General features: G+C 38.1%; 3 protein-coding genes across 5 annotated transcripts in view; 2 read left to right on the top strand and 1 right to left on the bottom strand.

Annotated features, from left to right (window-relative positions):
• The window catches only part of vsnl1a (visinin-like 1a), a 32833-nt gene extending 27156 nt beyond the window's left edge, over positions 1-5677 (top strand). The window contains exons 3-4 of the mRNA XM_008398197.3: positions 2473-2688; positions 3666-5677. Of these exons, the coding sequence (XP_008396419.1) occupies positions 2473-2688; positions 3666-3863 (414 nt within the window). The 3' untranslated portion in view covers positions 3864-5677. The remainder of the gene's footprint in view (positions 1-2472; positions 2689-3665) is intronic.
• A 1125-nt stretch (positions 5678-6802) lies between these two features.
• On the bottom strand, positions 6803-8705 carry sf3b6 (splicing factor 3b, subunit 6). The gene is made up of 4 exons (XM_008398198.3): positions 8547-8705; positions 7740-7858; positions 7339-7477; positions 6803-7205 (listed from the first exon to the last, which is right to left on the bottom strand). Exons 1-4 carry the CDS (start codon positions 8574-8576, stop codon positions 7116-7118), a joined length of 378 nt encoding a protein of 125 aa, XP_008396420.1. The 5' UTR covers positions 8577-8705; the 3' UTR covers positions 6803-7115.
• Positions 8706-11170: 2465 nt separating this feature from the next.
• On the top strand, positions 11171-27001 carry tdrd6a (tudor domain containing 6a). 3 transcript variants are annotated; one of them, XM_008398200.2, is made up of 19 exons: positions 11171-11455; positions 14712-20341; positions 20528-20595; positions 20699-20758; positions 20850-20895; positions 21240-21307; positions 22260-22332; positions 22437-22504; positions 23028-23079; positions 23190-23272; positions 23375-23437; positions 23870-23888; positions 24540-24619; positions 24697-24736; positions 24847-24878; positions 24964-25027; positions 25136-25197; positions 25501-25555; positions 26481-27001. In XM_008398200.2, exons 2-19 carry the CDS (start codon positions 14788-14790, stop codon positions 26567-26569), a joined length of 6576 nt encoding a protein of 2191 aa, XP_008396422.1. In that variant the 5' UTR covers positions 11171-11455; positions 14712-14787; the 3' UTR covers positions 26570-27001. The 3 variants fall into 3 exon arrangements, with proteins under 3 accessions (XP_008396422.1, XP_008396421.1, XP_008396423.1); XM_008398199.2 differs by having other exon boundaries at positions 11171-11522; XM_008398201.2 differs by lacking the exon at positions 11171-11455 and having other exon boundaries at positions 22278-22332.
• The last annotated feature ends 45 nt before the right edge of the window (positions 27002-27046 follow it).

The raw sequence follows: 27046 nt of genomic DNA, 5'->3' as shown, positions 1-27046 counted from the left end.
CTGTCTGTACCCTCCTTCCTGCACCCACGATGGCTTTTGAATCAGTGCCGACTTGCATGCTGACTATAAAGGCTTTAATGTTCCAGTTAACTGCTGTTTGTTTTGGGGTGTGTGTATGAGAGTGTGAGGAGATTGGATGTTAAAGCAAATATTAGTATGACAGAATATGTTTTGCCTGCCCTCTCAATGACACACACAAACATGCTAAATGACATTAGCCAGTGCTACACCCCGCCCTCTTGCATCTGGCGGTCTTGTTCCCTCCTAGAGTGGACAGAAGCGGTCTGGCATTTAGCCTGTCCTTTGATGGCCCGATCCAAACCACCACATTAAACAGCCATGAAAGCAAACAGGGGCCAGATGAGCAGAGGACAGAGATTTTCTGGAAGCATTAACAACCCAATATCCCTGGCTGTTCATTTAGACGGTAAAGGGAAGTTGCGTGCCATGTAGTGTTTTTGTCTTTTTACTGTCCCCTTCCGATCCTTTCTGCTTCTTTCCGTAATTGTCCATCCATTTGCTCCTCCTTGGCGGGCTAATGAACCAATGTGGGGTCCATACCGAAGATTGCGCCTGTAGGAAGGAAGCCACATTGCATTTCTTCAGAGTGTCTCTTGTATTCTGGTGGCTTCCTGCTCAGTCCCAAAGGGGTTTTCTTGCTAAGATTAGTTTGGTCTTATTAGAGTGAACTTGGATCAGCGAGCCGCGAAGCTTCTTCTAATACTTGCTCCGTCACACTCACTTTAGTTGGCTCCTCCATCATTTCTTCAGTGCTCTCGCTCCTCTTGTCTCTCCTCATCACTTTGCTATCCAGCACTGCCTCCCCCACATTTTCCCTCCCCTACTGATGGTTTGGTTTGCTGCAGTAGCAGCAAGTTGCATGGATAATTCGCTCATCTGCAACGGGCGGTGTCTCATTGAAGATGAGCGGTTTTGCATCTGTTTGAAACTGCCTAAGCCCCTTCAGCCTTGTCTTCCTCCTTCTCTGGGATTCTTTTCAGTTATCTCCAGCCCTCCATACTTCTCTGCTGGGGTGCCATTTCTGCCTTCACTTCTCAACCCGCCTGTTGTGACACCACACAATCTGTCAATGCTGTCGTTGTTACTTTGGGGAGAAGAGATGGAAGTGTCGTCTTTGCCTTTTTTCTCTGTGATTGGACTACTACAAACATAGGGAAGGACATAGTGTGGCATAGTGATTTGGAACCTATTGTTGGGTTTTTTCCAACGATAAAGGCAGAAAAGGCTGGTAAATCTATTTTGCCAGTCATTGGCACACAAGAAACCTATTATTGAACCCAATATTTACTATTCTTGGTGAGAAAACATTTGTACAATAGTTTTACAACAACTCACCTACTAAGTAGCTAGTGTGTTTAGTCACATATTACCAAGATCATTTTGAAAAGTAATTCAAAATTAGGCCTGTCACAATAACAAATTTTCTTGAGCGATAAATAATCCTAGAAGTTATTGCGATAAACGATAATATTGTTGTTTTGATACCATTTTCAAGTAATATAATGGGAATGACATAATAATTCAAAAACACATTCTGAAAGATCAATAAACTTTAAATTCTAATGAACATTTAACACTGGAGCTGGAAGACATTTTAAATATGCAAAATAAATAAACAACAACAACAAAAAACAAAACAGAAACAACAAATAAAGTTAATTACAAAGTCTCTGTAAACAAAATTGTCCTTCAAAAAAATTGGCTAGTTGAGACCAAAGCATCAGACTGAAGACTTTTGTCATCCAGTTTTTGGTAGAAATAGACAAAAGAGAAAAGGAGAAAAATAATAAATAATGCAAATGAGAATTAGCAATCAGGAAGTAGCAGCACAACATAAAAAAAAAAAAAATTCGCCTCTTGAAGCATATCTCTCTTCATATTTTCTGTCTTCTCCTGATGAAGGCCGAAGTAGCCGACCCTGATTTGTTTGCGTGAGACCTGTGAGAGCAGCCTCAGTCAGCTCAGATTGCCCATTGACTTTTTTTACTGGAGCGGTCAAGTGTTAGGTTATATCTAATGAATCGCTCAGTTTCACAGCGTTTATAGTTAACAGCAGCTGAACAGGGGCTCAGGGCTCTTTCACAGAGTCACTATATTAACCTCTGACCCCATGTTCACAGTGCCGACATGCACTGATTGCATGGATAGCAGCACAAAGAGGAAGTCTATTTTTTTTTACCAGCACTGAAACATGACGAGCAGATCTACATTAAATATCTTTAAAAATTCTACATGACTTTACACTTATCGCAACAAACAACCTGGAAGTCGTTAGAAACCTTTTAAAGAGACACCAGTGTGGTAGTGGTGCTACCCGACACACGACTACAAAGATTTCTGCAGAATATGTGCTCAGTAATATATATAGAAATCCAGAACTGTTTGAAAAAATATAAGATGCTTGTACCAAATATGTGGAAAAATGTATATATTTTTCTGTTTCGTTACCAGTTCTTCCCTTACGGCGACGCGTCCAAGTTCGCCCAGCACGCTTTCAGGACCTTCGACAAGAATGGCGACGGCACCATCGACTTCAGAGAGTTCATCTGCGCGCTGTCCATCACATCGCGAGGCAGCTTCGAGCAGAAACTCAACTGGGCCTTCAACATGTACGACCTGGACGGAGACGGCAAAATCACACGGGTGGAGATGCTGGAGATCATCGAGGTATCCCTGCACAAAAGAACCCAAAAACTGTCGCATCTTAAACTGAGTTCACGCACCGCCTGTTCTGAACAGGATATTGGTGTGCTACAGGATCTGGGGATGTTTTACTTGCACAGATAAACTAACTTACTGGTTCTGCTAAAAAAGTGGAACCATAAATGGTTGAATCTGAAAGAAAAGAAAGTGACAAATTATAACTACAAATCCAATCAACACGAAACAAGTCAATCTGGAAAACATGGTAATGTTTTCAGGCATTACCATGCCTGAAAACAGATATTAGATATTAGGATTGGAATTAGGGTTGAAACGATAATTTGGATTAATTGTGATGAATTGTTTATTGAATTAATTGGATGTTGATTAATTGTTAACTATTTGCTGCAAGAACAAGACAATTAGAGCAGTAATTAAGCCAAAACTGTGAAATAAATAAACATATTTTCTTTATTTTTCTGCTTTTGAAATATGTCTTTAATAGTTACAACGGGCTAGTAGGGTCATGGTAGATCGAAAAAAAAGAGGAGTAGATTTCCTCCAAGAAATTTTTAGATTAATTTTAGAAATTATTGAGAATAAACAAGAAAATTTCTGAGCTCCAAGGATCAAAAATTAGTTCTAAAAAACCCTCTGAAATTGTGAGACAAATCTAAGAAATTTTCTGTAAACAATTTTAAAATTTCTCAGTTTCAACAGTTGAAAGTTTTTCTATAACGTTTCTGAGATTAGTCTTAGAGTTTCTGAGGTTTTGGGTGGAAATTTACTCCTCTTTTGTTTTCTACCTACAGTGGCCCTAATAGGCTGTCATACATTAACGATTGAGTGAATTTAATTTAAAAAAATGATAGGAATTCAAATCTGCCAGATGTGTAAAATAATTTTGAACTTTCCTGTTTCTAGGGGGGACTTGTTTGTTTTATTCACCAACCCTCTTTCTTTTTGCTCTTTTGCCTTTTCTTTTCCTCTCCTCCCGGCAGGCGATCTACAAGATGGTCGGCACGGTGATCATGATGAAAATGAACGAAGACGGCCTGACGCCCGAGCAGAGGGTGGACAAGATCTTCTCCAAGATGGATAAGAACAACGACGACCAGATCACGCTGGAGGAGTTTAAAGAGGCGGCCAAGAGCGACCCGTCCATCGTACTACTGCTGCAGTGCGACCTCCAGAAATAGGCCGGGACGCGGCGGAGAGAGCGCCCCCACCAGCCACCACGGACTGCACAGAAAGAATTTCATGTTCCATTCAGTTTGCAGCTATTTCCACTGAAAAAAAAAAGAGAAAAAATTATATGCTTGGACTACCTTTCAATGGATCTGCTTCTTGTGTTTGAAACACTCGTGTGCATGAGAATGTTATTTGCTATGAAACAAAAACATCGACACACAGCATACAGCGGTGTGCGGGTGCACACCAACGCCACAAAACCAACACCTGCAAACACACACTCTCCCACACACATCTCTACATATAAACAACTTGCACAAATAATAACTATATATATATATATGAAGAAATATAAATATGAATATATATTAAAATTATTTATAGATCAAATGCCAAAATGTGAAGTGTGCAAAAGTATTTTCCATTCAGTTTCATTCTTCCAGAGCTTGCGCATCATGTGATGTGCTGACGTTGAATTTGCCGTTACTCTATTTATTGTTCCGAGTTTACCAATGCTAGCTGTGCGTGTTTCACCAAACCTGTCGACCGAACCGAACTCCTACAACAGCGTACCTTCTTCCAGTACCCCCCATCCGTCTTTTCAAATGTTAGCTCTAGACGAGGCGGATTAGCCCGAGTTTTCCCACCGAAACGAGCCTGTACCGTCCACCAATACAGTCAATGTTGTTCATTTGCATGCCTTTAGGTTCTGCCTTAAAAGTCGAATTTCCACCCGGCGATTGAAGACAGAAAGCCTTATCAACGCGACGCAGTGACTCTTGAGGGGAGACAGTTTTTTTTTTGTTGTTGTTGTTTTCGTTTTTTCTTTTTCAAAATAAATCAGCCTGCGCTAAGTCCTCCTACGAGTATCCTTGTACGGGTTGTAAGCTCTGTGATCCGTTGAGACCTTTTCTTTGGATTGCTTTTAACTGTGGGAGCATGTTTCCTTGTAGATTAGCTGTGCTACATGTTGCTGAGACCTAAATATCCCGTGCCCGATGTGCATTTGAGCACATTAATCTCGTTACAAGTTGGCCGACGCTGAGCGATGAGGACTGTGTCGTTTTGGACGAGAGCTAAACTAGCAGAACTCCGAGGTAAACCCAATGAAGGCGACTGATTTAGGATTGAACAGGCTGGAGTTACATTAGGAAAATTACTCTGATTCAACTCTCTTTACTTATTTGTCACATTTAGTTCATTTTGGCTCAGAGGTTGCATATCGTTACAAGGAATTAAGAGTGTTTGAGTATTAAAGTAGCCCAGAGGCGAGGTGTTTGTGGTGTTCCCAGAGGACCGCTCTTAAGGTCAAGATTTTCTGTTCAGTAGGTTTTTACAACTTGCCCTCTTCGGCCCCTCAAAGTATTTCTCTTTTACCAATCAGTCCGATTTTTGTATGTTTTTTACTCCCTTTGTTTCATACGTTCTACACATCGAAGTCCAGTGAAGTAGTACCTCTCAACGGTGACATGACTAACTTTGCTTGCCCCAGTATATTCCAGACTTTATGTATTTGTTTAGTGGGATAACAGAAGAAAGAAGCAGATTTGGCAATAAAGATTTATCATGTTAGTCTATCTTTGTCCGTTCAGCAGTGTGGATTGTAACCCTGGTAAAGTGTCTAATCTGAGGCCTGATGATGTTTCTAACTATGACTCTGTTACTGCTGAGAGGATACCAAGTCAAAGGAATGGCAACAGTGTAAAAAAAAAAAAAAACAAAAAAAAAACTATTCTTTTGTAGCATGTATTGTGTCCCTGACGACATGGCTGCACTACTCCCTGTGTTGTGATTTAATCTAATAAAATAAACTCTATGGGCAGTTGTCTGGTCTGATAACTCAACCAACCATCTTTTCAACCAACATCCACGGCTGAAATATTTGGAATTTCCGGGAATTTTCCAGTGTTTCCATTTCTTGCATGAGAAAAGCCTAGTAATGCTTAATAAATTCAACAGTTTCCACTTTGATTTATTGATTTTGTATGTATTTTCTTTGATGTTAACATCTTATCGATAAGTATTTAATTTTTGATTACATAATCCTCAAGAACAGAGAATTGTGTTCTTGTCACCGCGCATAAATACATTTTTTCCGTTCTTAAGTATGTATTGACCTTTATTGAATGAACACTTATTCAGAAATTTTAAAAAAAGTTCATTTTACAACTTAGTTTGTCTGTAGACAGCCTTAAATTTTGATTGAACTGCAACCGTTTCTTAAACTGGATCTAAAACGCCAAACTAGCAATAAAGCTGCTATTTTTTTTAAGTCCAAACGTCTCTAGAATTTGAACAGAAATGATTTATATACTACAAAAATATGTTTTTTGTGGTTGGTGGACCTGTTGCTAATAAAATGTAACTATTCAAGAAGTACAGCAATATTTTACAGTCAAATTGCCAGAAATTAACAAATGCTAAATAAATTCCGAGCGAGCATTAGCTCAACGCTTCTGTAAGCTAACTCTGAACGTGAATGTTAATTTACGTATTTCAGCTTTTATTGTTACCCGTCCCTAATTCTTCCAGGAGGCAGTTTTTACTTCTATTTCACTTTTTAGACCTTTTTTTTAAATTGAAATTCTTAAATCTGTAAATGTATTTGGTAATTTAGACTTTTGGATTTCAGCTCTAATTTTGTTATAGATATTACTAAAAAGTGACACCTCCTGAGAAAACTACTTTTTTCAAAAGGACATATAAACATTTATGGATTCCCGTGTAAAGTTTAAATTGAACTTATTTATGGGTGAAAATTTTAAAAATCCTTCCCAAAATATATTCTCATGTTGAGGATTTACATTTAGACGTGTCAAACACATAAGCAGAGTCCTTTTAGTGGCATAAAGCTCCCATTGAAGTGTATTGATCTCACAGGCTTACTGGGAGGGCAACACTTTTACATAATTATATGAAGAATGTGAGGAAAAGAAGGGAAACAGGCTTTTAGAAAAAGAAGCATTTATTTTACAGAAAGGTTTTAACTCTACATGAGCGGTTCATGTTGACTCCAGCTTACTGTTCAGAGAGATGACTAAAAAGATCAGAACCATTTCTGCTGAACTGGATGGATCAAAATAAAACAGTGAAATAGAAACTATCTGGCTTCGATTTAAAGCAAGAGAAATAAAAGAAAAAGTGTAAAACGGTATTATCCACAATTGTAATCACAAGCATAAACCAATCAAGAGGGGAAATAATTGTTTTTTTGTTTTTACAAAGAATGAAAACTGAAAGATGGGAGGGCCTTGGAGACGCTACTTCGGAGGGTCTGTGTTGATGCCATATTTCTCTTTTAAGAGCTTCAGTTGTTCCTCTTTCTTCTTCGTGTCCATTTTCTGGAACGCCTGCAAAAACAATAACATGGAAATCCAAATTTAACTGGAAGCAATGCGACGGATTAACCCTTTCCCGCACAAAGTGAACATTATTTGGCGTTGCTTGGGGACCAGACTGGAAGCTTGTGCCGTCGAGACGTACTCTGTTTGCATTGTAGTAGAGAACCACGAGGTAACGGTTGCAGACGTTGAAGCCCGACAGGTGGTCGCAGGCATTCTTGGCATCGAAGATGTCTTCGTACACGACATAAGCTGTTCCTCTGGTTTCAGGTGTGTTCCCTCTGAGAGGAGAAACAAACACAGTGAGCACCAGACCAACCTGTGCAGTTTAATTATATAAAGCAAGACGTAACATATGCCGAGGACGTCCTGGATTAAATAAATGATGTTCTTTGTATAACAATAAAACAGCAAAAGCAAAAGTCTCGCAAGTAAAGCACGTGGGTGATTTTTACCGTCAACGTAGGAAAACATTCCATCTCTAGAAAAAACATTAACAAAGTTCAACATATTCCCCAAAAAAGTGTCTGAAACTGAGCTCACGTTCGGATTTGTCGTATTGGTCCGTATTTCCCAAAGATATCATACATCTCCTCAGCTGTAATCTTGTAAGGAAGATTCCTGACATACAGGATTCTGTTCACCTCAGGAGGTAATCGGATCTGCAATGAGAAAAAAAAAATCACCAATCACAGAGAAAGAAACAACGTTTAGACATCTCAGAGATTGTTTACAGCTTCTCAGGCCTGTACAAAGTAAACACAAATGCATCCCAAACAATTTATTTGTACACTTTAAAATACTAGCAAAGAAACCAGTTTAAGTAAAATTGTAGCTCAAAAAGATTATTATAAGATTTTTTACTTGTAGCTACCTGATTATTTCGTATTTTTCAGGAACATTTAACGTTTTAAGGACTTGGTACCAACTTTGAGCAGCTCTGTTTCAAACTCTTAACATATTTAAAATTGATAGACTTTTGCCAAAATATTTCAAGCTTCTGAAATGTTTATTAGTAAAAACACACAATATTAAACATCTTTATACGTAAACACCCATATGCTAATAATTAGCATCCATGTCCGACAGCATTTTTCGCCTCATATACAATTAGGAAAATACCTCATTGTAGTGTGTAGGTCTCACACACTAATAAAGTATTACAGAATTCAACGTCAGTGCAACAAATATAGAAATCAACACTGTAATAGCTTTAAATACAATAACAGAAGCTCTTCTCCGGTGCTCTGGTTAGCGTGCTAACGGCTAACCGTGTGCTAACAACGAACCGGATATTAACTATGCAAGTACTCAGCTAATATTTACATCAGTCGATTGGTTTTAACTTACGTTAGCGCGTTTCGCTGCTTGCATAGCCATGGTGGCAGGTTAATTTGAACAAAATACGTAGATAAATAACAAGCACGCAGTGTTCTGTGTGCTTCCTGTCGTAGTTAAAATGGCAACAGTCGCTGGTTTGTGACAAACTTCCGGATACAAACTTAGAGGCAAACAACGTAGTGCTGCCCCCTGTGGAGCTGAAATGAATATACAGAATTCATAACACAAAGACTGTTGCTCGAGACCACCTTTTAGGACATGCTATGTTGTCGAAACAGTTAAGTTTACACTCATTCTGACTGTGTATCGTAAAATATATGCAGATATGTAAGTTAGTGACCATTATAGTATATTATTGTCCTAATGTAGTAATCCTAAATATGTTTTTCTCATCTTACTCTGTCCCTATAGATGGGAGAGTCGAGAGATGTTAAATTCCTAAAAAAACAACAATAAAAACGAGCCACTGATTGAAACAAGTCATTAAATAAATCGTTAAACATGACGTTTATTTATTTGTTTTGTTGTGTAAATAATACATTGCTTAAATATTTCAATATTTATGTAAAAGTATATTTATATTTTATTTATTTACTTGCAGGTGTATATAATGAATTTATGTATATGTTAATTAAGATACGACACATAAAATACTTACTTCCCTACTTGTTACTTTTAGCCTTCAACATACACAATTCTAAATATAAAAATGACATATTTGTATCCAATTTTAAATTCTATAATAATAATAATAATAATAATAATAATAATAATAATAATAATAATAATAATAATAATAATAATAATAATAATAATAACAACATGTCCTGGTCATTTTCTACTTTTGCATTACCGTATCTTTTGCAGTTTCGGGCTTTTCGAACAACCAAACAAAAAGAAAACAACGCAGCAGTATAGCTGTGTTATGTCCAAAAATGTCCACTAGGTGTCTCTATATGTCATCAGCTTCACAAGCCATTACCTGGCCTTGAAAGGCTGCTTAGTACTCTGACCTCTGAATTAAAGTAATAAAACTGACACAAATGGCGAAGTAGCCGAGGAATAAATAATCATAATTTTGTTTGTATTAATAACAGAGAAGGAGCACGATAAAATAGGGCACAAAATGCAGAAGTAGTACTTGATATGATATTTGTTTCCAACACTTTGACAAATATTAGCTTATAGAAATTATCGAAGCACTCTATAGACTATAATAGACAGTGACAGCTAACCTAGCTAAAGATAAGCTATGACAAAAAAATGAATAAAACTCCTAATATTACTGTTAGAAAACTAACAGGAATACTTATAAAAATACTGTATGATTGTGATAAGATGTGGAAATATCAAAGACCTTTGCATAATAGGTGTAGAAAAACAAAACGAAACGTCAGTCAATGGAATAGTACATGCACATAATACTTTAACCCAATATAAAAGGGCACAATCAATAGTAAGGAAAACAATAAGAAATCAAAGATGCAAATTTTGGAGGTAGTACTGCAATAGAAGGAATTATGCATTGCCAGTGTTAAATATTGGTGACAGTAACCATTCACGAAGAAGCTAAACTTTTGGTTTTAGCATTTAATAAAATACACAGCTGATGAGGGAATATATTATAGAAACACAATACTGTCACTGCATCTCAGTATTTGAAAAAAACAAAACAAAACAGGAGATCCTTTAGCTCTGCCTCTAAACACATTTAAAGTGAAAAGAAATATTAATAATGCTTGTCAGACGGCACCTGGGAAAGATGATTTAGGCTATAAAATGTCACCAGATATGCTAGATAAAACAAATCATATTAAAATGGTGTAGCATGATTTGGGGAAAAGGGTAAACTTCCATCAGTATGAAAACAAGCTATAATTGTTCCAACCAGTGAAAGACAGCATTTTGTTACCTTAAGGAAGGAAAACAAGATGAAATAGAAAAGAAGAAAATGTAATCACTCGACTCCAAATAGGAGATTTAGGTGTCACCGACACTACTACAACAGCCAAGCATCCAACAGGATACACACATTGTAACCAGACTTCCACAAAGATCCTTTTTCAGTCGCTATGAAAGAAAAAACAAAACTTGCGGGTTCTTGGAGGTTCAGTCAGTTAACATGTACAATAAGGTTATTTCCTTTCCAAAGACAATTAAATTGTTTTGATTAATCTAGTTTGTTGTTTTTTTTACCCCTGGCCTATATTCCAGAACCACACTCCAGTCTAGTTGGCTGCAAGACACTTAAATTAATTTTCCAGCCACCAATAAAATCAAAAGACGAAGACCTCTGAATTAATTCATGATGAAAACGGTAGAGATTCATATTTGTTCTCATATCTATCAGAAACAGAATTTTTTTTAAATGAGCGTTTGACATCTAAACATAAACTAATAAATGAAGGTAGATAAAGCTTAACAGGTTATATTTTTATTTAGTCAGTTTGTATAAAATTATTAATACTCACATTTGAACATTTGAGTATTAATGGTTTTTAAACTCACCGTTTATATATTTATTTTTTATTATTTTTGCCTAAAAATTAGACAACGTATTGTTTTATATTTTTGAACGCTATTTTATTGAACTTAATGGTATTTCCGGGTCACGCGAGGAGGAAAAAAAAAAAAAAAAAGAAAAAAAAAGAGAAACGTTAGGCACGCGCTTGTGCGGGGTTTTAGGCTAGCGACCGTTAGCTAACGGCTGTGTGCAGTAAGGTTTGCTCATTAAACTAAATTCCTCTGGGAACAGCTAAACTTCTCACGGAGAACACAAAACATAGCAAGAGAAAAGCATCGTGATTGGACCGACTTTTAAAGCAGTAGAAAGTCCGGAAAGTTTCGACGCTGTTAACGTCTGCGCGGCTGCTCGTGGATCTGCTGGGCGGAGGTGAAAACGCTTAGGCGGCTTGTTGGTGAGCTACCGTCACTTCAGGTGTTAAGAGGATTGGACAGGTTCGCCAAAAATAAAATAAAAAAACGGTGAGAGTTTACATATTGGAGCAGATAATTTTCGATTAATTATGGCTAAGGCTTTGTGTGACAACTGGAAGACCGTTAATAATTAAGCGAACAACATGACCTGTTATGTTAACGGCCGTTTTATTTAGTAACTTAGCCAAGTTGCTACTGAAAGTAAAATTAGCTAACTGCATCGCATATGGCGTTTTTCTGGCAAAAGGATAACGTATTTGGTTGATCTCGCATTGATTGTTAGGAAAAACACAACGTTTTTATTTTTATTTTTTCACAGTTATCTGTTCGAAGCTCCAATCATATATTTGCATGGTAAACTAATCTTGCTGTGGTCGGTAGTAATGAACATGTGTCGGTGTTCTGTTGGTTTGGTATATCCTGTCAGAATAGCATACCGGAAGTCCTCAATGCTACGCTCAAAGTAGCGTAACAGGGGTTATTAAGTTTTGATAGGTATTACACTGAGTTATCTTATTCCTTCAAATACAATTATTTCAGTGTATCTCACTGAAACAAAAATAATGATGAACAACAAATAAATGTTAGTGTTTATAATTTGAGTTATGAATCGTGTTTTATTTTTTGTGCTGCGCATGCTCATTAAAAGAGTGTCATATTTCTTGAGTATAGTGAATCGTCGTAACACTGATCCAGTGAACGAAGGGAAACGAAGGTCGACCAAGATGGCGATGAAACCAGACATATTAACATGAGAGCCATAACTGTCTGAACAGCTAATTCAAGAAATGATCATTATCAACAACTATCACAAAATATTACACTCATTTGCATTCTATTGGGAGGAGACTTAAATGACAATTAGAACTTGAAAAAAACTTGCCCAAAAGAAAAAAATGATGGAGAGAATCCCAAATGACACCTTAAATGAAATTATGAGATTATTGATGAAAACCGTTGTATCTGAAGAAATCTCAAAGGAGCTTTCAACACCACAACTAATTTTATGAGCATTATGAGGACAAAGCTTGGGGAGCATTTGTGAGGTGCTCCAAATACTTCTTTAAATTGGAGAAGAGAAATTTTGTGCAATCATTTATTGGTTATCTTAAGATTAACAATGTGATTTTTGAATATCTGTATATCATTTCGAAGTATATCTCAAATTTTTATGAAACTTAATATTTGGCAGATTTAGAAAATGAAGACGGAACGTACATACACATTTCTACGATGACACAAACAAAACTGATCTTGACTTCAAGAGAACTTATGATTGATAAATTAATTTAAAAGAAGTTTAACATTCTATTTGCTCTTTTAAGGATAATAAATTCTCTATTAACGATGGCGTGAATTGTGAATTCTATTTTTTTAAATGGTAAAGAACTGACCCCATGTTTAAATAGCATGTTAAAAGAGTAGATACTGAGAGGTGAATTACTCCCAATGATTGATTAAATTGATCCCAAAACCTCTCTAACATTGAGTATTGAAAATGTGTAGAAAAAATGTTCTAAACCCTCACACTAAAATATTTGCAAATATCTTTCTAAACAACTAAAATTAGAATTAAAGGATATTGGTGAAGAGCAATTATGATTTTTGCCTGGAAGAAGCATAAGCAACCATAGTTGACTAATTTTGATTGATAACAGTTTGTACTTGATGGCTGCTACATTTTGTTTACTGATTTCAATAAAGCGTTTGATTCATAAGTCTCAAATTTATGTTAAGGAATATTATGTCTTTTGGATTTGGAGATTATTTCTTATAGACTTCTAATACCTTTATCAGAGCTGCAATAACTCAGTCAATTATCACACATGACAACTAAACTATTTAGTCAGGAAATTAGATAAGGTTGTCCTTGTAATATTTCTTCAGGTCACACAAGTTATTCTTGTACTTACTTAAAAAAGGGTTGGAAATACTATAATGTACGGTGAAGTAGATGTCACTAAAAAGATATGTTACAATATATTTAAGAGAACTTATCTACAAAAGATTACCTTTATTTATATAATGTTTCTGGTCTTCTATTTTTGGAGAAGTTAGCTAAGGGCAGATTTGCTTAAATGGAAGAAAAAAGTTAGAGGTTACCTATCAAATTGTGTATAATATATACTCCACAAAAAATGCCACTGGAAAAATGTAGACTTTATCGACTATTATACATTCTGTGAACTAGACATGGAAAGAGTTTCTCATTATATTGTCAATGTAAATATACAATTACATTTTGAAGAGATGTACAAATTATAAGACAGAAAACTACAGAGAGAAAGATGTTATACTATGCTTTGATAAGGGCATGGATAAAGACTTCATCTTCACCCAACTTCTTCTATGTGTGGTAACATTTCACATTTAGAAGAAGAAATGGTCAACCACCTGCAAGAACTCAACATATAAATCTCCACAGCCAAGGTACTTGACTACAAAAGGCAATGGAAAGCATTTGTTCTCGCCAAGATTAATGGGAATTTAATGTTTAATTTCTGTATTGATCCGATTTTGTTTTTCTCAGAATTCTTTTTTTATTCTTGAACAACGTTCCCTTTGTACTCATTGTACCCCCTGGCATTCAAATGTTGTAGATTTTTTTTAATGAAAACAAATTATTTAAAAAGGGTGGGGGAGAAGTGAACAAGGGTTAGTTCTCTCTGCTGTGGTCTTTCAGATAAAATTAAACTTTAAAAGTTGAGTTTGAAATTGAATTGACCAGATGGCTGGTCAGCAGTTGTCAGCGCCTCTCCCCACACAAGAATGGCAGTATCTAAAAATGGACAGTGAACTTGTCTAATCAGAGAAGCACCAATCAGGCATTTAAAGGAGGACAATGACTGCTCTATTGGTAGTAATTTTGGATAGTAATTAATTTTCTTCTCATGAATAAAAAATATATAAAATGGAATTAAATGTTAAAAGTTAGATATTACCCTTTTAGATTGATCTAAACTATTTCTAATTCTCATATAAGTGAATTGTTTTTGACAGGAAAATCTCCAATTCTTTTATGAGAAGGAGCAGGACTTTTAATGTTAAGCCAGATACTTGTGAGTAAATCATCTTTGAGGTTAACATTCCCTTATCAAATCTAATCTGTTTTTGGCAGTCATGAGATATGGTAGATGGTAGATATAAATTCCAGATTAGCCCTTGACCCATATGTAAAGATCCTGATTCAGTCTTGGTTTTGTCACCATGTGTTATTTTTTTGTTTTTTTTCCACAGGTAATATTCAGTACCTGCACACCAGCACTGAGAAGGTGGCAAGTCATGAGCAGCTGCTGTCCAGGAAACTGCAACAATGTCTGCAATCCCTGGACTTCCTGCAAGAGGATCAGATGTAACAGTACTTGTAACCAGAGTTCACTTGCATCCCTTATGTGAGCTGGTGGCGTTCTGGGGAAAGTTTAGTCAGCAGAGATCAACAGATTATGAGATTCTGGCTGATGAAATTCAGTCTCATGGAACCCTATTTAAAGACCTGGAGGGAAATCCTGGTGACCAGTGCTTAGTTCACATTGATACTACTTGGTACCGAGCACGCATTGTGTCCAGAAATGGCACCAAATATAGTGTCTTCCTCATTGACAGAGGAATGACATACACTGGCACCACAAGCAAGCTAGCATGGGGTAAAAAAGAACATTTTCTTTTGCCCCCTGAAGTGGAGTTATGTGTACTAGCAAATGTGTTACCACTTTCATCTGAGAATAGATGGTCTCCAGTGGCTCTTGAGTTTCTAAAATCTTTCACTGGAAAGTTAGTGGACGCACATGTGCAAGATGTGCTGGTGCCAGACAGAATGATTCTCCTGAACATCCCTTGCATATCCAAGCAAATGTATGAGATGGGATTTGCAAAAAAGTTGTCTCCAGCAACCTTCCAGGACTTTCTCCACATGTCACTGAAATCGATCAGTGGAGCTGAAGCATTGACAGAGGTGCAGCAGCTCTATTTGGGATCGGGTGAGCGACTCCAGAAACAGGAACTATTCATGTACCCAGAGTTGCCAGGAGGAACTGTGGAGACTGTCATTGTAACAGAAGTGACAAATCCTCAACAGATTTTTTGTCAGTTGAAAGTTTTCTCTCACGAATTAAAGAAACTAACTGAGAAGGTTACGCAGAGCTGCGAGGGCAAAGTGTCCAGTTGCATGATATGTCCAGACATGATTGGGTATCCATGTGCAGCAAGAGGAAGGGACGGTAGGTGGTACCGCTCTGTCATACAACAGGTGTTCCCAACAAATAAAGTGGTGGAGGTGTTAAATGTAGATTATGGAACAAAACAGTTTGTCCAGGTGGAAAATGTGAAACGACTTGCTGCAGAGTTTACCAGGATGCCAGTTGTCACTTACGTTTGCTCCCTCCATGGTATCCTTGACAAAAAGGTAGGATGGACAACAAGTGAAATTGACTTCCTCAAGTCACTCCTGCTTCACAAGACTGTGATAGCCAAGGTTGAATACCGAAGCATCTCCGACCAAGTTTACTATGTTACACTCTATGGTGATGACAACATTAACATGAACAGCTTGTTTGTTTCCAAAGAAAACTGTTTCCCGAAGTATGAGAAAACACTTGGAGATTATGCCCTGCCAAGTGGAGTTTATACACAGCAGCATCCGGCCCAACCAGAAAGAAAGATCCTACCTTCCCAACAGAGTGTGGAAGAGATTCCTGCTGAAGACCTCGTCATAAACTCCTCACATTTGGCAGTTGTTCATCACGTATCTTCCCCATCAGAGTTTTGGATCCAAACCGAAAATTACAGAAAAGACCTGGAGGAAATGTTGGACGCAATGTACCATCTGTACCAAGATTCAGCGAATACGCACATGCTTATAAATCCATCTGTTGGGCTCTACTGTGCTGCACAGGCGCAAGATGGTGAATTCTACAGAGCAACTGTGACAGAAGTTGGTGAGACGCAAATCAAGGTGTTCTTTGTTGATTATGGCAACACTGAAGTGATTGATAGGAGTAAGATCAGGACCCTCCCTGCTGAGTTCAGAAAGATGCCTCAGCTGGGTCTGAAATGTTCCCTGGCTGGTGTGAGACCAAAAGATGGGAGATGGAGTCAAAATGCTTTGGAATATTTCATCAAGACAGTCACAGATAAAGAACTTGATGTGCATGTCAAAGGAAGATATAGTGACAGCTATGTTGTCCAACTGATGAATCCGGAAGCACAGACAGAACAAGATGTTAATACACAAATGTGCACAAATGGCTTCGCTGAAAGAACCGAAATTCCAAGAGAACCCACAGTTAAAGGTGCAATGAAGCCTTCCGTTGTATCTTCAGCACCATTTATTGATGGAGCACTGCCACAGGTCTGTAAAGACATTGGAATCTCTTTCAGACCTACATTTGGTCTTCTAAGCAATGAGAGAAAAATCAGTACCTTTAAGGAACAAATGTTTCCCATTGGAAGTGTCCTTGATGTCAATGTCTCTTGCATTGAAAGCCCAAATGACTTCTGGTGTCAACTGGTTCAGAATGCCGGATCTTTGAGATTGCTTATGCATGACATCCAGGCCTATTATGCAAACAGTGAGTTTGAGCCTAATATAGATGCTGCGTGTGTAGCTTGTCATCCTGAGAATGGAATGTGGTACAGAGCTCTAGTCATTCGCAAACATGAAACCCCTCAAGTTGATGTGTTGTTTGTGGACTATGGACAGACTAAGACTGTCTCCCTCTTTGACTTGAGAAAGATAAGTCCAGAATTTCTAGCTCTCCATGGTCAAGCGTTTCGATGTAGCCTGTTGAACCTCATCAGTTCTACATCGGCCATTAACGAATGGAACTACAAAGCAAAAGAAAGGTTCCAAAACTTTGTTGAAAACGCTGCTTCCAACTTTATCATTTTGAAGTGCACCATTTATGCTGTCATGCACTCCGAACAGATGGTTCTTCACAACATTGTGGATCTAGAGACTCCGTTCGAGAGCATCTGCAACACTTTGGCCAGTCTCATCACAAACATTCCTCCCAAGAAAACCTCTGGGCAGTCTTTTCGTCTGGACACATACTACTACTCAACGCACAATATCAAAACTGGCACAGAGGAGCAAGTCACTGTGGCATTCGTGAACAGTGTCAGCGATTTCTACTGCCATCTTGACAAGAATGCTGACGTGATGAAAGATCTTACAATGAGGGTGAACACTCTCTGCCAGCAGCTTGAGAGGGTAAAAGTTCCAGCAGTCTTTGGAACCTTGTGCTTTGCAAGATATACTGATGGGCAGTGGTACAGGGCTCAAATAAAAGCTACAAGACCAAAACTACTGGTTCACTTTGTGGATTATGGCGAGACTCTTCAGGTGGACAAGTCTGACCTGCTCCCTGTCCCCAAAGAGGCAAATGACATCATGTCTGTGCCTGTGCAAGCAGTTGTGTGTGCTCTCTCTGATGTTCCTACTGATGTTCCTAGTGAGGTAAACGAATGGTTTGAGAAAACGGCAACAGAATGCCAATTCCGTGCATTGATAGTGGCTAGGGAAGCTGATGGCAAATTACTGGTAGAGCTGTACCATGGGAATACCCAGATTAATGCAAAAATAAAGAAAACATTTCAGATTGAGAAGCAAGAAGAGCAAGTTGTCTGCCAGAGTTGGAAACCACATCAGGTTCCAGCAACTCATGCACCAAAGACGGAAAGGACTTTTTCAAACCGAGCCATGGACGGTAAAGATAACGAGCAAGCCTCTAAAAAGAGCAATTTCTCTACCCCAAAAGCTCCATGTCAAGCAAAGCTCGATGGTAAATCCATGGATGAGAATCTGAGGTCTGCAGTGAAATCCACAACTCAGAAGCACAGACCAGCCCCTCGAGAGCTATACAAACCTCCGTCTCAAAGGCAGCCAAACAGAACATTGACTAATGATGGTTCTGAGGAAGCTAGTGGTCAGTTAAGACCCAGAAAAGTGAGTCCCCCCCCTAAAACTGAAAGGTTCATTTCAGAATCATCTGGCACAGAATCCCAGGAGGAAACCCCATCTGAAAAACTCCCAAAACTCATAGACCTCCCATCGAAATGTATCATACCTGGCACAGCAGTGGATGTTTATGTCTCACATTGTGACAGCCCGTTAAGCCTCTTTGTGCAACATGTCAGTGAAGAGGATGACCTATTCTCTCTGGTGGAGATGTTGAATAATCCAGATTCAACATCAAAAGCAAGCCCCATCAAAGATGTGCACCCAGGTGACCTCGTCAAAGCAGAGTTTACAGATGATTCATCCTGGTACAGAGCGGTTGTGAAAGAAACTCTTGAAAACGCAAGGGCTCTTGTTGAGTTTATAGACTTTGGAAACACAGCAGTGATGCCAATTACTAAAATGGAACAACTCCCCAAATCTCTTTTGCTGTTTCCAGTTTACAGTACACACTGCATGCTAAATGATGCTGTTGTTCTTGGAGAAGAGAAAGTGTTTGAACCTCATGTGGTGTCTGCCTTTAAAGAGGACATTGGCAGATGTGGAGACAAGGTGCTCAAGTGTCAGTTCATCAAGCAGGTGGGATCTGTGTGGGAGGTTTCTCTGAAAGATGGCGGCCTGGATATTTTGTGCAAAGTGTCTACAGAGGGGAGTGATTTTAACCCAGAAAAACTAGTGAATGAGCAGCAGGTGCAGCATTTTGATGAAAGAAAAGTGGAAGAAGTCTCTGAGAAACCACTGCCGCCCTGCAGTCTTGGCTATCCTCACCAAAAAGAGATTCAAGAGGGGCAGCAGCTAGAAGTCTACGTCGCAACCATCAATGAAGATCAGACGTTTTGGTGTCAGTCTGCCGATTCACAGGAGCTCTGTATGATAACATCAGCTGTTTCAGAAGTTGAGCATGCAGCAGATCAAAACATTAATCCAGATGCCCTTTACCTCGGAATGCCATGTGTTGCACTGTTTGCTGACGATCAACTTTGGTATCGCGCGGAAGTTGTTGATAAAAATGGCAGTGAGCTTTCTGTCCTTTTTGTGGACTATGGAAACAATTCACAGGTAAACATCACCGATATCAGAGTGGTACCACCTGCCTTACTGGAAGTTCCACCCCAAGCATTTCTGTGTGAGCTTGAAGGCTTCAACGCTTCCCACGGATCTTGGAGAGACGGAGCAGCAGATGAGTTGTCCTCACTTACAGCAGACAAGTTGTTACAGCTCACCGTCACCAGAGTAACGAGGACAGAAGGAAAACTGAAGTACGTGGTAGAGTTGGAGTGTGAAGGCCAGGTGATAAACGAAGCAATGAATACCTCCTGGAGCTACTTCGAAACAGAAGACATGCCTGATTCGGATGGATCAGCTACTCCACACCAGCTTGACTCAATCAACACTCTGCAGGATCTTCTTCATGATGTTGCTAGTTATTCCACTTGTACAGTGTCTCAGGAAGAGGAACATATTGCAGAGGAGCTCAACTTCCTTCCAATTGAAAACAGGGTCTTAAAGTTGGCCAGTAGTCCAAAGCAGAGTGATTGTGCCGAAGACTCCAATAATGAGACGGTTGTTAAGTTTGGACAGGATGAGCAGGAGTCCAGTGAAGGGATAATCATGGTCCCTGCTGCCATGACACCTCCTGAAGATATTTTCCCCTCTGATAGTGTTGTAAAGGAACCCTTGCAACTTTCAGCAGACCTTTTAGATGAAAAGGACATTTCATGCTTGAGCGAAAACATGATTGTGGTCACTGGCCAAGATCCAGAGGAGGAAAATACTTCAGTGCTTCATGCTGGAGAGCCAAATGATGATGGTTCTTCTCCAAGGGACAGTGCTTCAGGGACCACAGATGAGCTGGAGATTGGAACTGGTGACAAGGAGACGCTTGGTACTTACGAGATGGACACTGTAAATGGTAAGCTACAACTCGGCTTTTTTCTGCCATGTAATTGCCACACCTCTATCTCCTGAACATTAAAAAGTTACAAATCCAATTTAGTCATTTTGCTAACCAAAAAACACATTTTTTTATTATTTTGGTTTTTAAAGGGAAAATTTCTTGCATTTCTTCTTTTCCCTATTTTATCTCTTCCTCTTAAAGCTCCAGCTACGGTAGCAGAAGAAAGAAATGTTGCTGACTTAATGACCTTTACATCAGAAGAAACAATGGTAAATGTAGATTATATTGCGGTCACAGTGAATGAACCTGATGAAAGTTATCATTGTGTGATGGGAGAAATTTAAGATGAAATCTAACTATTTTTCTGTAAAGGATCTGCAAGATGATGTTTTGAAAGAGACGACGGATACAGAATTGGATTCCTCAAAACAGGTATGTCAGATGGATGTAGAAGTCCGCTGTGATTTGGAGTGACCTCAGGTTCCCCCACTGTCAGTTTTCATTTATTTTTCTGCCTTATTAGACTGAACCAGCGCTTTCCTCAACTACAATTCAAGAGCAGTTGTGTGGTGAGTAACTGTTTTAAGTTTATCATGCAATACAGAGGTGCTAGCTTCTTTGAAAATTGCTTTTTCTACAGGGTACCTGTGAATCCCATAAAATGTCCTAAGATTTAGATTAAGCCCTTAATATAAAATGAAAGTCTTAAAATGTTTTTAATAAAAAAAAAAAACACAAAAAAGTTGATCTTAAATACATTAAAGACGGGTCTTAAATTTGGTTGTGAGAGGACTCTTTAATCTTGTATATTCTATGTAGTTATTTTTTGTCATGGGGCATTTCTCTCTGTCAAATCATAATGAAGATGAAGACGTGTTTCTGAGTCATCTAAAGGAATGTGTGATTGTCACAGAGCAGGAAACCAAGACTGGAGAAGGCACCCTACACGAGGAGGAGACATGCGTTTCTACAAATGTGCAGGTACGTTACAGAAGTGAGGAAGATGATCTGTTTGACTATTAATGAATTATAGTTCTAGTCAGACATCAGTAGATAGGATTTGGATAATGGAAGTCGTAATAATTTGGGCTTCTTTTATAAGTGCTTTGGTGCTTAGATCTTTATGTTTTGCTGCTTTTTTTAATTGTGTGTGTGTGTGTGTGTGTGTATGTACAGAGTCCGTGTTAAACATACAGGCTCAAACCCACCACCATTTTATTAAATGTCAATGACATCTTAAAAGTTTATGGCTGAATATTTTTATTTATCCTTAACAGAGCTGGTTCATTTGAGCCATTTTTCTGACAAGCCAACTTTTAACTATAGTCTGAACAAGCTTGAAATTGAACCAAGAAGCTTAATGAAATCTACCATCAAGCTTCACTTGTTTTGGACTGTTTTCCTGTTAAATCATCCAGCCATGTTTCAATTTCAACCATCGAGCTGCTGCATTACACCAATGCCTAGCCCACAGAATGATTCTGCCACCACCATGCTTGATAGTTGACACAAACATCTGGAGTTAAAAAGCCTCCATCTTGATTCCTCCAACTATACCTCTTGTCATTGTGACCAAACGGTTCAATCCAGAAGGCATTTCGTTTATCCGTAGATCAACTGTGTTTAATTGAGCTCGAATGTGTTTTAATAGCAGGGGACATTTAACTGGATGTTCCTGGGAGTGTATGTATATAGTTGACCTTAGAAGTATAGTTTTAAATATTGTGTAGAAGAAAGGTGCACCTAATTCTTGATATTTAATAACATTGACTTTATTTTGACTATAGTTACACCCTGGAAACGTTGCAGTTTGTCTAAATTATTTGGAAAATCAAGATATTTCTGCTAAGCGTTTCTGAACCTCTTACAGTAACTGTAAATTACATTGTAACAAACCTACAAGGCCGCAATCTGAGTCAAATCTTCATCTCAGCCTCTGAAAATGTTTCAGAATGACTCCGCGAGCAAGGAGGCTGCTTCCACCGAGCATGTGGACGCACAGCCAGGTTTGCTAACGCCACATCAGACCATCTGTGAAGCTATTTGAGTCAGGAGTTACACACTGGTGACTGACGCAGCCACATGTCTATATATCATTCTGTCTCGGCAGCCCTGCTGCAGCAATGTACCACAACCACAAGCAAAGAACAGAGCTACACGTTCCCCCCCACAGACACGGTAAACGCAGACGTCTTTCTTCACTCGCTTGGCATGTTTGTCATTTTCAGGTTGGGTCACACGCCTTAATGCAATCAGGAAGATGTGGAGGACATTTCATCACCTGCAGTTCAGTTTGAATCGACTCTAAAGATGTTGAGAGTATTTTCTAATCTTAATCTTGGCACAAAAATAAGAAAAAGTATTTTTGTACACATGGAAGAATCTCTGTATCATGTTTGAGTCCTATTATATTTTGTCCTATTCTGAATTATAAAAAGTATTTCATTTAATTCTAATTAGCAGAGCAAATTTGCTCTCTGTGTCACTGATCCTTGGCAACGTCAACAACAACATCCAAACTAAACCTGGGAGAAGAGTGTGAATATTGTTTAAGAAAACTCAAGGTTTTCACCCAGAGCTGTACATTTCCATTCAGAGTTTTAGAAATACCTCAGACTAAAAACATCCTCCAGATGTTAACATGTTATAAATGTTTGAACGTCTCTAAATCCCTGAAAGTTGAATATTGTTGCTGTTTCAGGGTGAGGATCCTCATAACTTTGCCTGCTCTTTGGAAGAAACTCATTCAGCAGGTAGAACTCTTCATCAGTTGGAAAAGGAAAGAAAAAAAAACATGTTTCCTACAGCATCTGTTATGCTGCTTGCATTATAATTTTGCTAGAAGTTTTTCTTTGGTTTGCAGATTCAGAGCAAAGTTCTGATGAAAAGATAAGTGCAACAGATTGCCAGAGCCATGCGATAGAGGAAATGACACTTTCCATCTCTGTGAGTGTCAACATCATGTGTGCAAAGAGAATTTTAACTTCAGTTCAGTGCTGACTAATCAGTGTTAAGTGGTGTAATTAACTTGTTTTGGGTTTTTTGCAGGTTTCTGAAGGAGATGTAGATCATGTTTGTGACAGAACTGAGCCAGATCAAGAGTCAGATGAGGTGAAACATTCTGCTGTTGCGCAAAATGAACAATTTACAGAGGGAGCCTTTCAAAAACATTCTAGTTTTGCTGCATTTCAGCTGCAAACGTCAATGTTTATCAGAGGAGTTTAGTGTGTGGAATGTAGCAGAAAAAGTAAAAAATGTTTCTGGGTTTTTTTTGTTGTTTTTTTTTTGTTGTTTTTGATAGATAAAAATTTGCTTCATCTGACGGCCTCATTCTTCCTATTTCGCAATAACACACTTTCCATTAGTCTGTTACCTAGAATCTATTGATAACTTTAATGTGGCAAAATGTGGAAATATTCAACAAAAATGAACATTTTTGAAGGCACCATATTTGATTGTTCATATTTAAGATATTAAATGATTTTTGTTTGATTTTCTTTCTTTTTTTTTTTGTTTTTTTTTGTTCTTGTTTTGAAACAATAGGTCCACGAAGACTCAGCGGGTGAGTAATATTTCAGGTCACCTAAGCAACATCAGATTAATCAACATTTCTTAAAAAAAGCAGCTATATTAGCGAGTTAACATTTTTGTTGACATTTTCTTTATGCACTGAAATTCATTAATGGAAGAAAATATGTGCTGCAGACATACAAATACATTCTAATTTCTATTGGAAACATTTGATTATTTCTCTCAAATATAAATCAACGTTTGCCACATTGCAACCCCATTGAATACAAAGTTTCAAATCTCTGCCTGGATATTTTTGCTTATTTTAATTGCACATTTAATTTTTCTTTAAATGTCCTGTGAGTAAATATATATTTGCCCATTTATCCATAACAGAAACTTTCAATATCTAGCTGGTTACTTTCGTAATTTTCCGTAATTTCACTCCCTGCTGCGGGGGTGAAATTACCGTAATAACCCCATATTGGCTGGAACGCGCAACATCTCCCCTTTCAGAAACCGTTGGAGTTTTTCAGATGGTGCAAAGTGTTGCGGAATTACGGTACTGCAAATTTGGCTGTCGTCGCCGCCGACACGTTCGTTAATGACCAGTTTTGCTAAGCAGCCTGGAAATGGAAGCAATTTGTTTTGAGGATAAGTTTGGAAAACGATTTGCTTCCCTCCATTCCTTCTTTCTGAACAGAAAGTGTGTCAGGCATCATTGCGGCAGTAGCAGATGTTCTCCAGCACGTTGAGGTACCGTGCACTCCCAGCCCAGACAAGGTATCGGATAGATTTCCAGTCCATTGCTTCATCTGAGTTGTGATCCCATGAGCGGCTCACATGACCCTGTCTTTCAGGACAACTCTCCACCGGAAGATGAGACCGTTCCTGTTAACGGTAATGAACTTCCTGCTTTTCTTCTTTACGTCTTAAACGTGAACGTTGAGCACATTTTTGACACCTTTCCTCATCCATTTCTCCACTTTTTCGCTGTTCTGTTTTGCCAGCTGATGGGGAGTTACAAACCTACACAGATGTGGTAATGTATATCAGGGTTTTTTTCCCTCTTAATTATGCTACGTCTTCTTTCATCTGAGTAAATCCCGTTCGTGACACCATTTCAGAGGAACGTGGACGAAGAGTTGACGTGTTCGGTCAGCGAGAGCTGTTTGGCAGACGTCTCGCAAGGTATCGGACACCTCGATCAAACTTTAACAAACGTTTGAAGCTCACACTTTATAGAGTATTTCTTCAGTTTAATAAATAAACAATGCTGACATGTGTTTTCCCCGTCAGACTCGGAGCAAGATCCTGAAACGGACTGCAAGTCTGAGGAAACGGCTCCACCGCTGAGCGAGGTAAACGGAGAAAAGATGACAGAAACGCTCAAATCTCTGTTTTACTGACGGTGTCTTTAAGTTTAATAGATCTGTTAAGGAGTTTGCTTTTTACAGAATTCCTGCTGTATCAGCCAGCTGAAGACTAGTGTAGCTAAATGTAATAGAAATATATGTCGGTGACTCTACCGGAACAGATTCAGCTAAAAATTACAGTTAGTTGAGATAATCATGTTCAAACATTTGGCTGGTTCTACAAATTAACAAGAGTTGTCTGTTGGTGTTTTTATTCACAACTGGACTTATTTTTTCTTGTTGTTCTAGGAGTTTGATGACAGTGAACTCACAGAGGAATCTCTGTCTGCTGAGGACAGTTTCGGTAAGCAGAGTTCCCTGACAGCTATTCATGTCTGTGGAAAGGAAAATTCACCAGATTTTTGTTTTTCACAAGGAAAAATAGTAACAAAGCAGAGTTACTTGACTAATGCATGATGGCGTATGAGGGCTTTTGTAGATTAAAAAAAGAAGAAGTCAAATATCCACTGAAAAATGTAAAACTTAATCTCAGAAATTTTCTAGAAAGAAAGTGGAAATTTCTGGGATTCAAAAGTTGAAAATATTTGAGTTTTTCTTTAGCAGATTTTCTACTTTTCAAACTGAAATCTTTTTATTTTAGATTTTTTTTTTTTTATAGATTTTTTGGCAGAAATTTACTCATTTGTTTTTCTCTGTAATGGCCCTGTCATGTCCTGCATACGTCACTTCACTAGAACGGTTTACCCAATACTTTACTCTTCAGTAATTTCTTAGATGGCTGCTTCTTACTTTTTCTTGTTTAAAAATATGTTGAAGTAGTAATAATGTTTCTCTACCCACCACTGGCAACAACAGTATTTAATTATTTAAAAAAGCTTCATGGAATTAAAAACTACTTCATAAGTGGAAAATACACGAATTTGTACTAATAACCATAGTTTGTTATATTTGTGTTCAGAATAGTGGTCTAATGTCAAACTACATCATTCACTGTTTTAAATGGATCATATTTCTACATGGCAAACCATTTACCAGTAGTAGAGGAATATAAATCTAACATTTTTAATTCATACAATTAATGAGTAGTTGGCAAATCTGTCCTTATGATTTGAAAAGAATGCACAATAATAAAAGCTGTTGTACAGTTTAAACTTTACTCGGCACAACTGCACGTCCTTAAAGTCCTAAATGTTCCTGCGATTTCATTTCATTTTGTTGGGAGAATCTCCTCAATCAGTTCACAATCACCATGTTTTGCTTTCTTCTAGAGGCCCAGCTGTCAAAGATAACTCACCTCTGTCTGATCGTGAAGGACGGAGCTGCTGATTATTTTCCCGAGCAGCAACCGGAGGAATAACGGCCTTCCCTTTTTTGGTTTACTTTGTGGTCTCAGATTTGAAGTTAATCAGCTACTTACGTTCTGCTCTGAATCAAATGGGTACAGATCAGTTAGCTTGTCTTGATTTCTTTTTTTATATATATATACATATTTGACTCAGCAGGATCTCCTGTTTTTCATTGTTCTGAGGGGAAAAAAAGTTTATCTGTAGGAATTTGTTCGTGTTTTTTGTGATTCTAATCGGAGCACTGTTGTTGCAGGTGAATTATTTGTAAAACTTTGAGTATTTTTTCTTGATTCTAATTATTTTGTTACACTTCTAAACTACTTAAGTAGCTGTTGGTTTGTGGAACGGAAAGGAAACAATTTCTTTATTTGTTGTGAACACATGCATGCTTTGAAACCCTTTTTATTTTTGTTTGTTGACCCAATAAATATTCCAGGTCAGTATTAATGAGTGATTTTCCATCCTTACTTCCCTGAAACCAAAGAAAA

The sequence above is a fragment of the Poecilia reticulata genome, chromosome 21, assembly GCF_904066995.2.
Source record: "Poecilia reticulata chromosome 21, P_reticulata-male-v2, whole genome shotgun sequence".
Taxonomy (NCBI): Eukaryota; Metazoa; Chordata; class Actinopteri; order Cyprinodontiformes; family Poeciliidae; genus Poecilia; species Poecilia reticulata.
This window is presented reverse-complemented; position numbering and strand designations above follow the sequence as displayed.

Excerpts from the sequence above, each read along its gene's own strand:
- sf3b6 (XM_008398198.3), bottom strand. The coding sequence starts at position 8,576 with ATGGCTATGCAAGCAGCGAAACGCGCTAAC. Across the intron at positions 7,859-8,546 it reads AAGCAGCGAAACGCGCTAAC|ATCCGATTACCTCCTGAGGT; the intron begins GTAAGTTAAAAC and ends TTCTCATTGCAG. Across the intron at positions 7,478-7,739 it reads CCAATACGACAAATCCGAAC|AGGGAACACACCTGAAACCA; the intron begins GTGAGCTCAGTT and ends TTCTCCTCTCAG.
- tdrd6a (XM_008398200.2), top strand. The coding sequence starts at position 14,788 with ATGTCTGCAATCCCTGGACTTCCTGCAAGAGGATCAGATGTAACAGTA. Across the intron at positions 20,596-20,698 it reads TTACATCAGAAGAAACAATG|GATCTGCAAGATGATGTTTT; the intron begins GTAAATGTAGAT and ends TTTTCTGTAAAG. Across the intron at positions 22,333-22,436 it reads GCATGTGGACGCACAGCCAG|CCCTGCTGCAGCAATGTACC; the intron begins GTTTGCTAACGC and ends CTGTCTCGGCAG.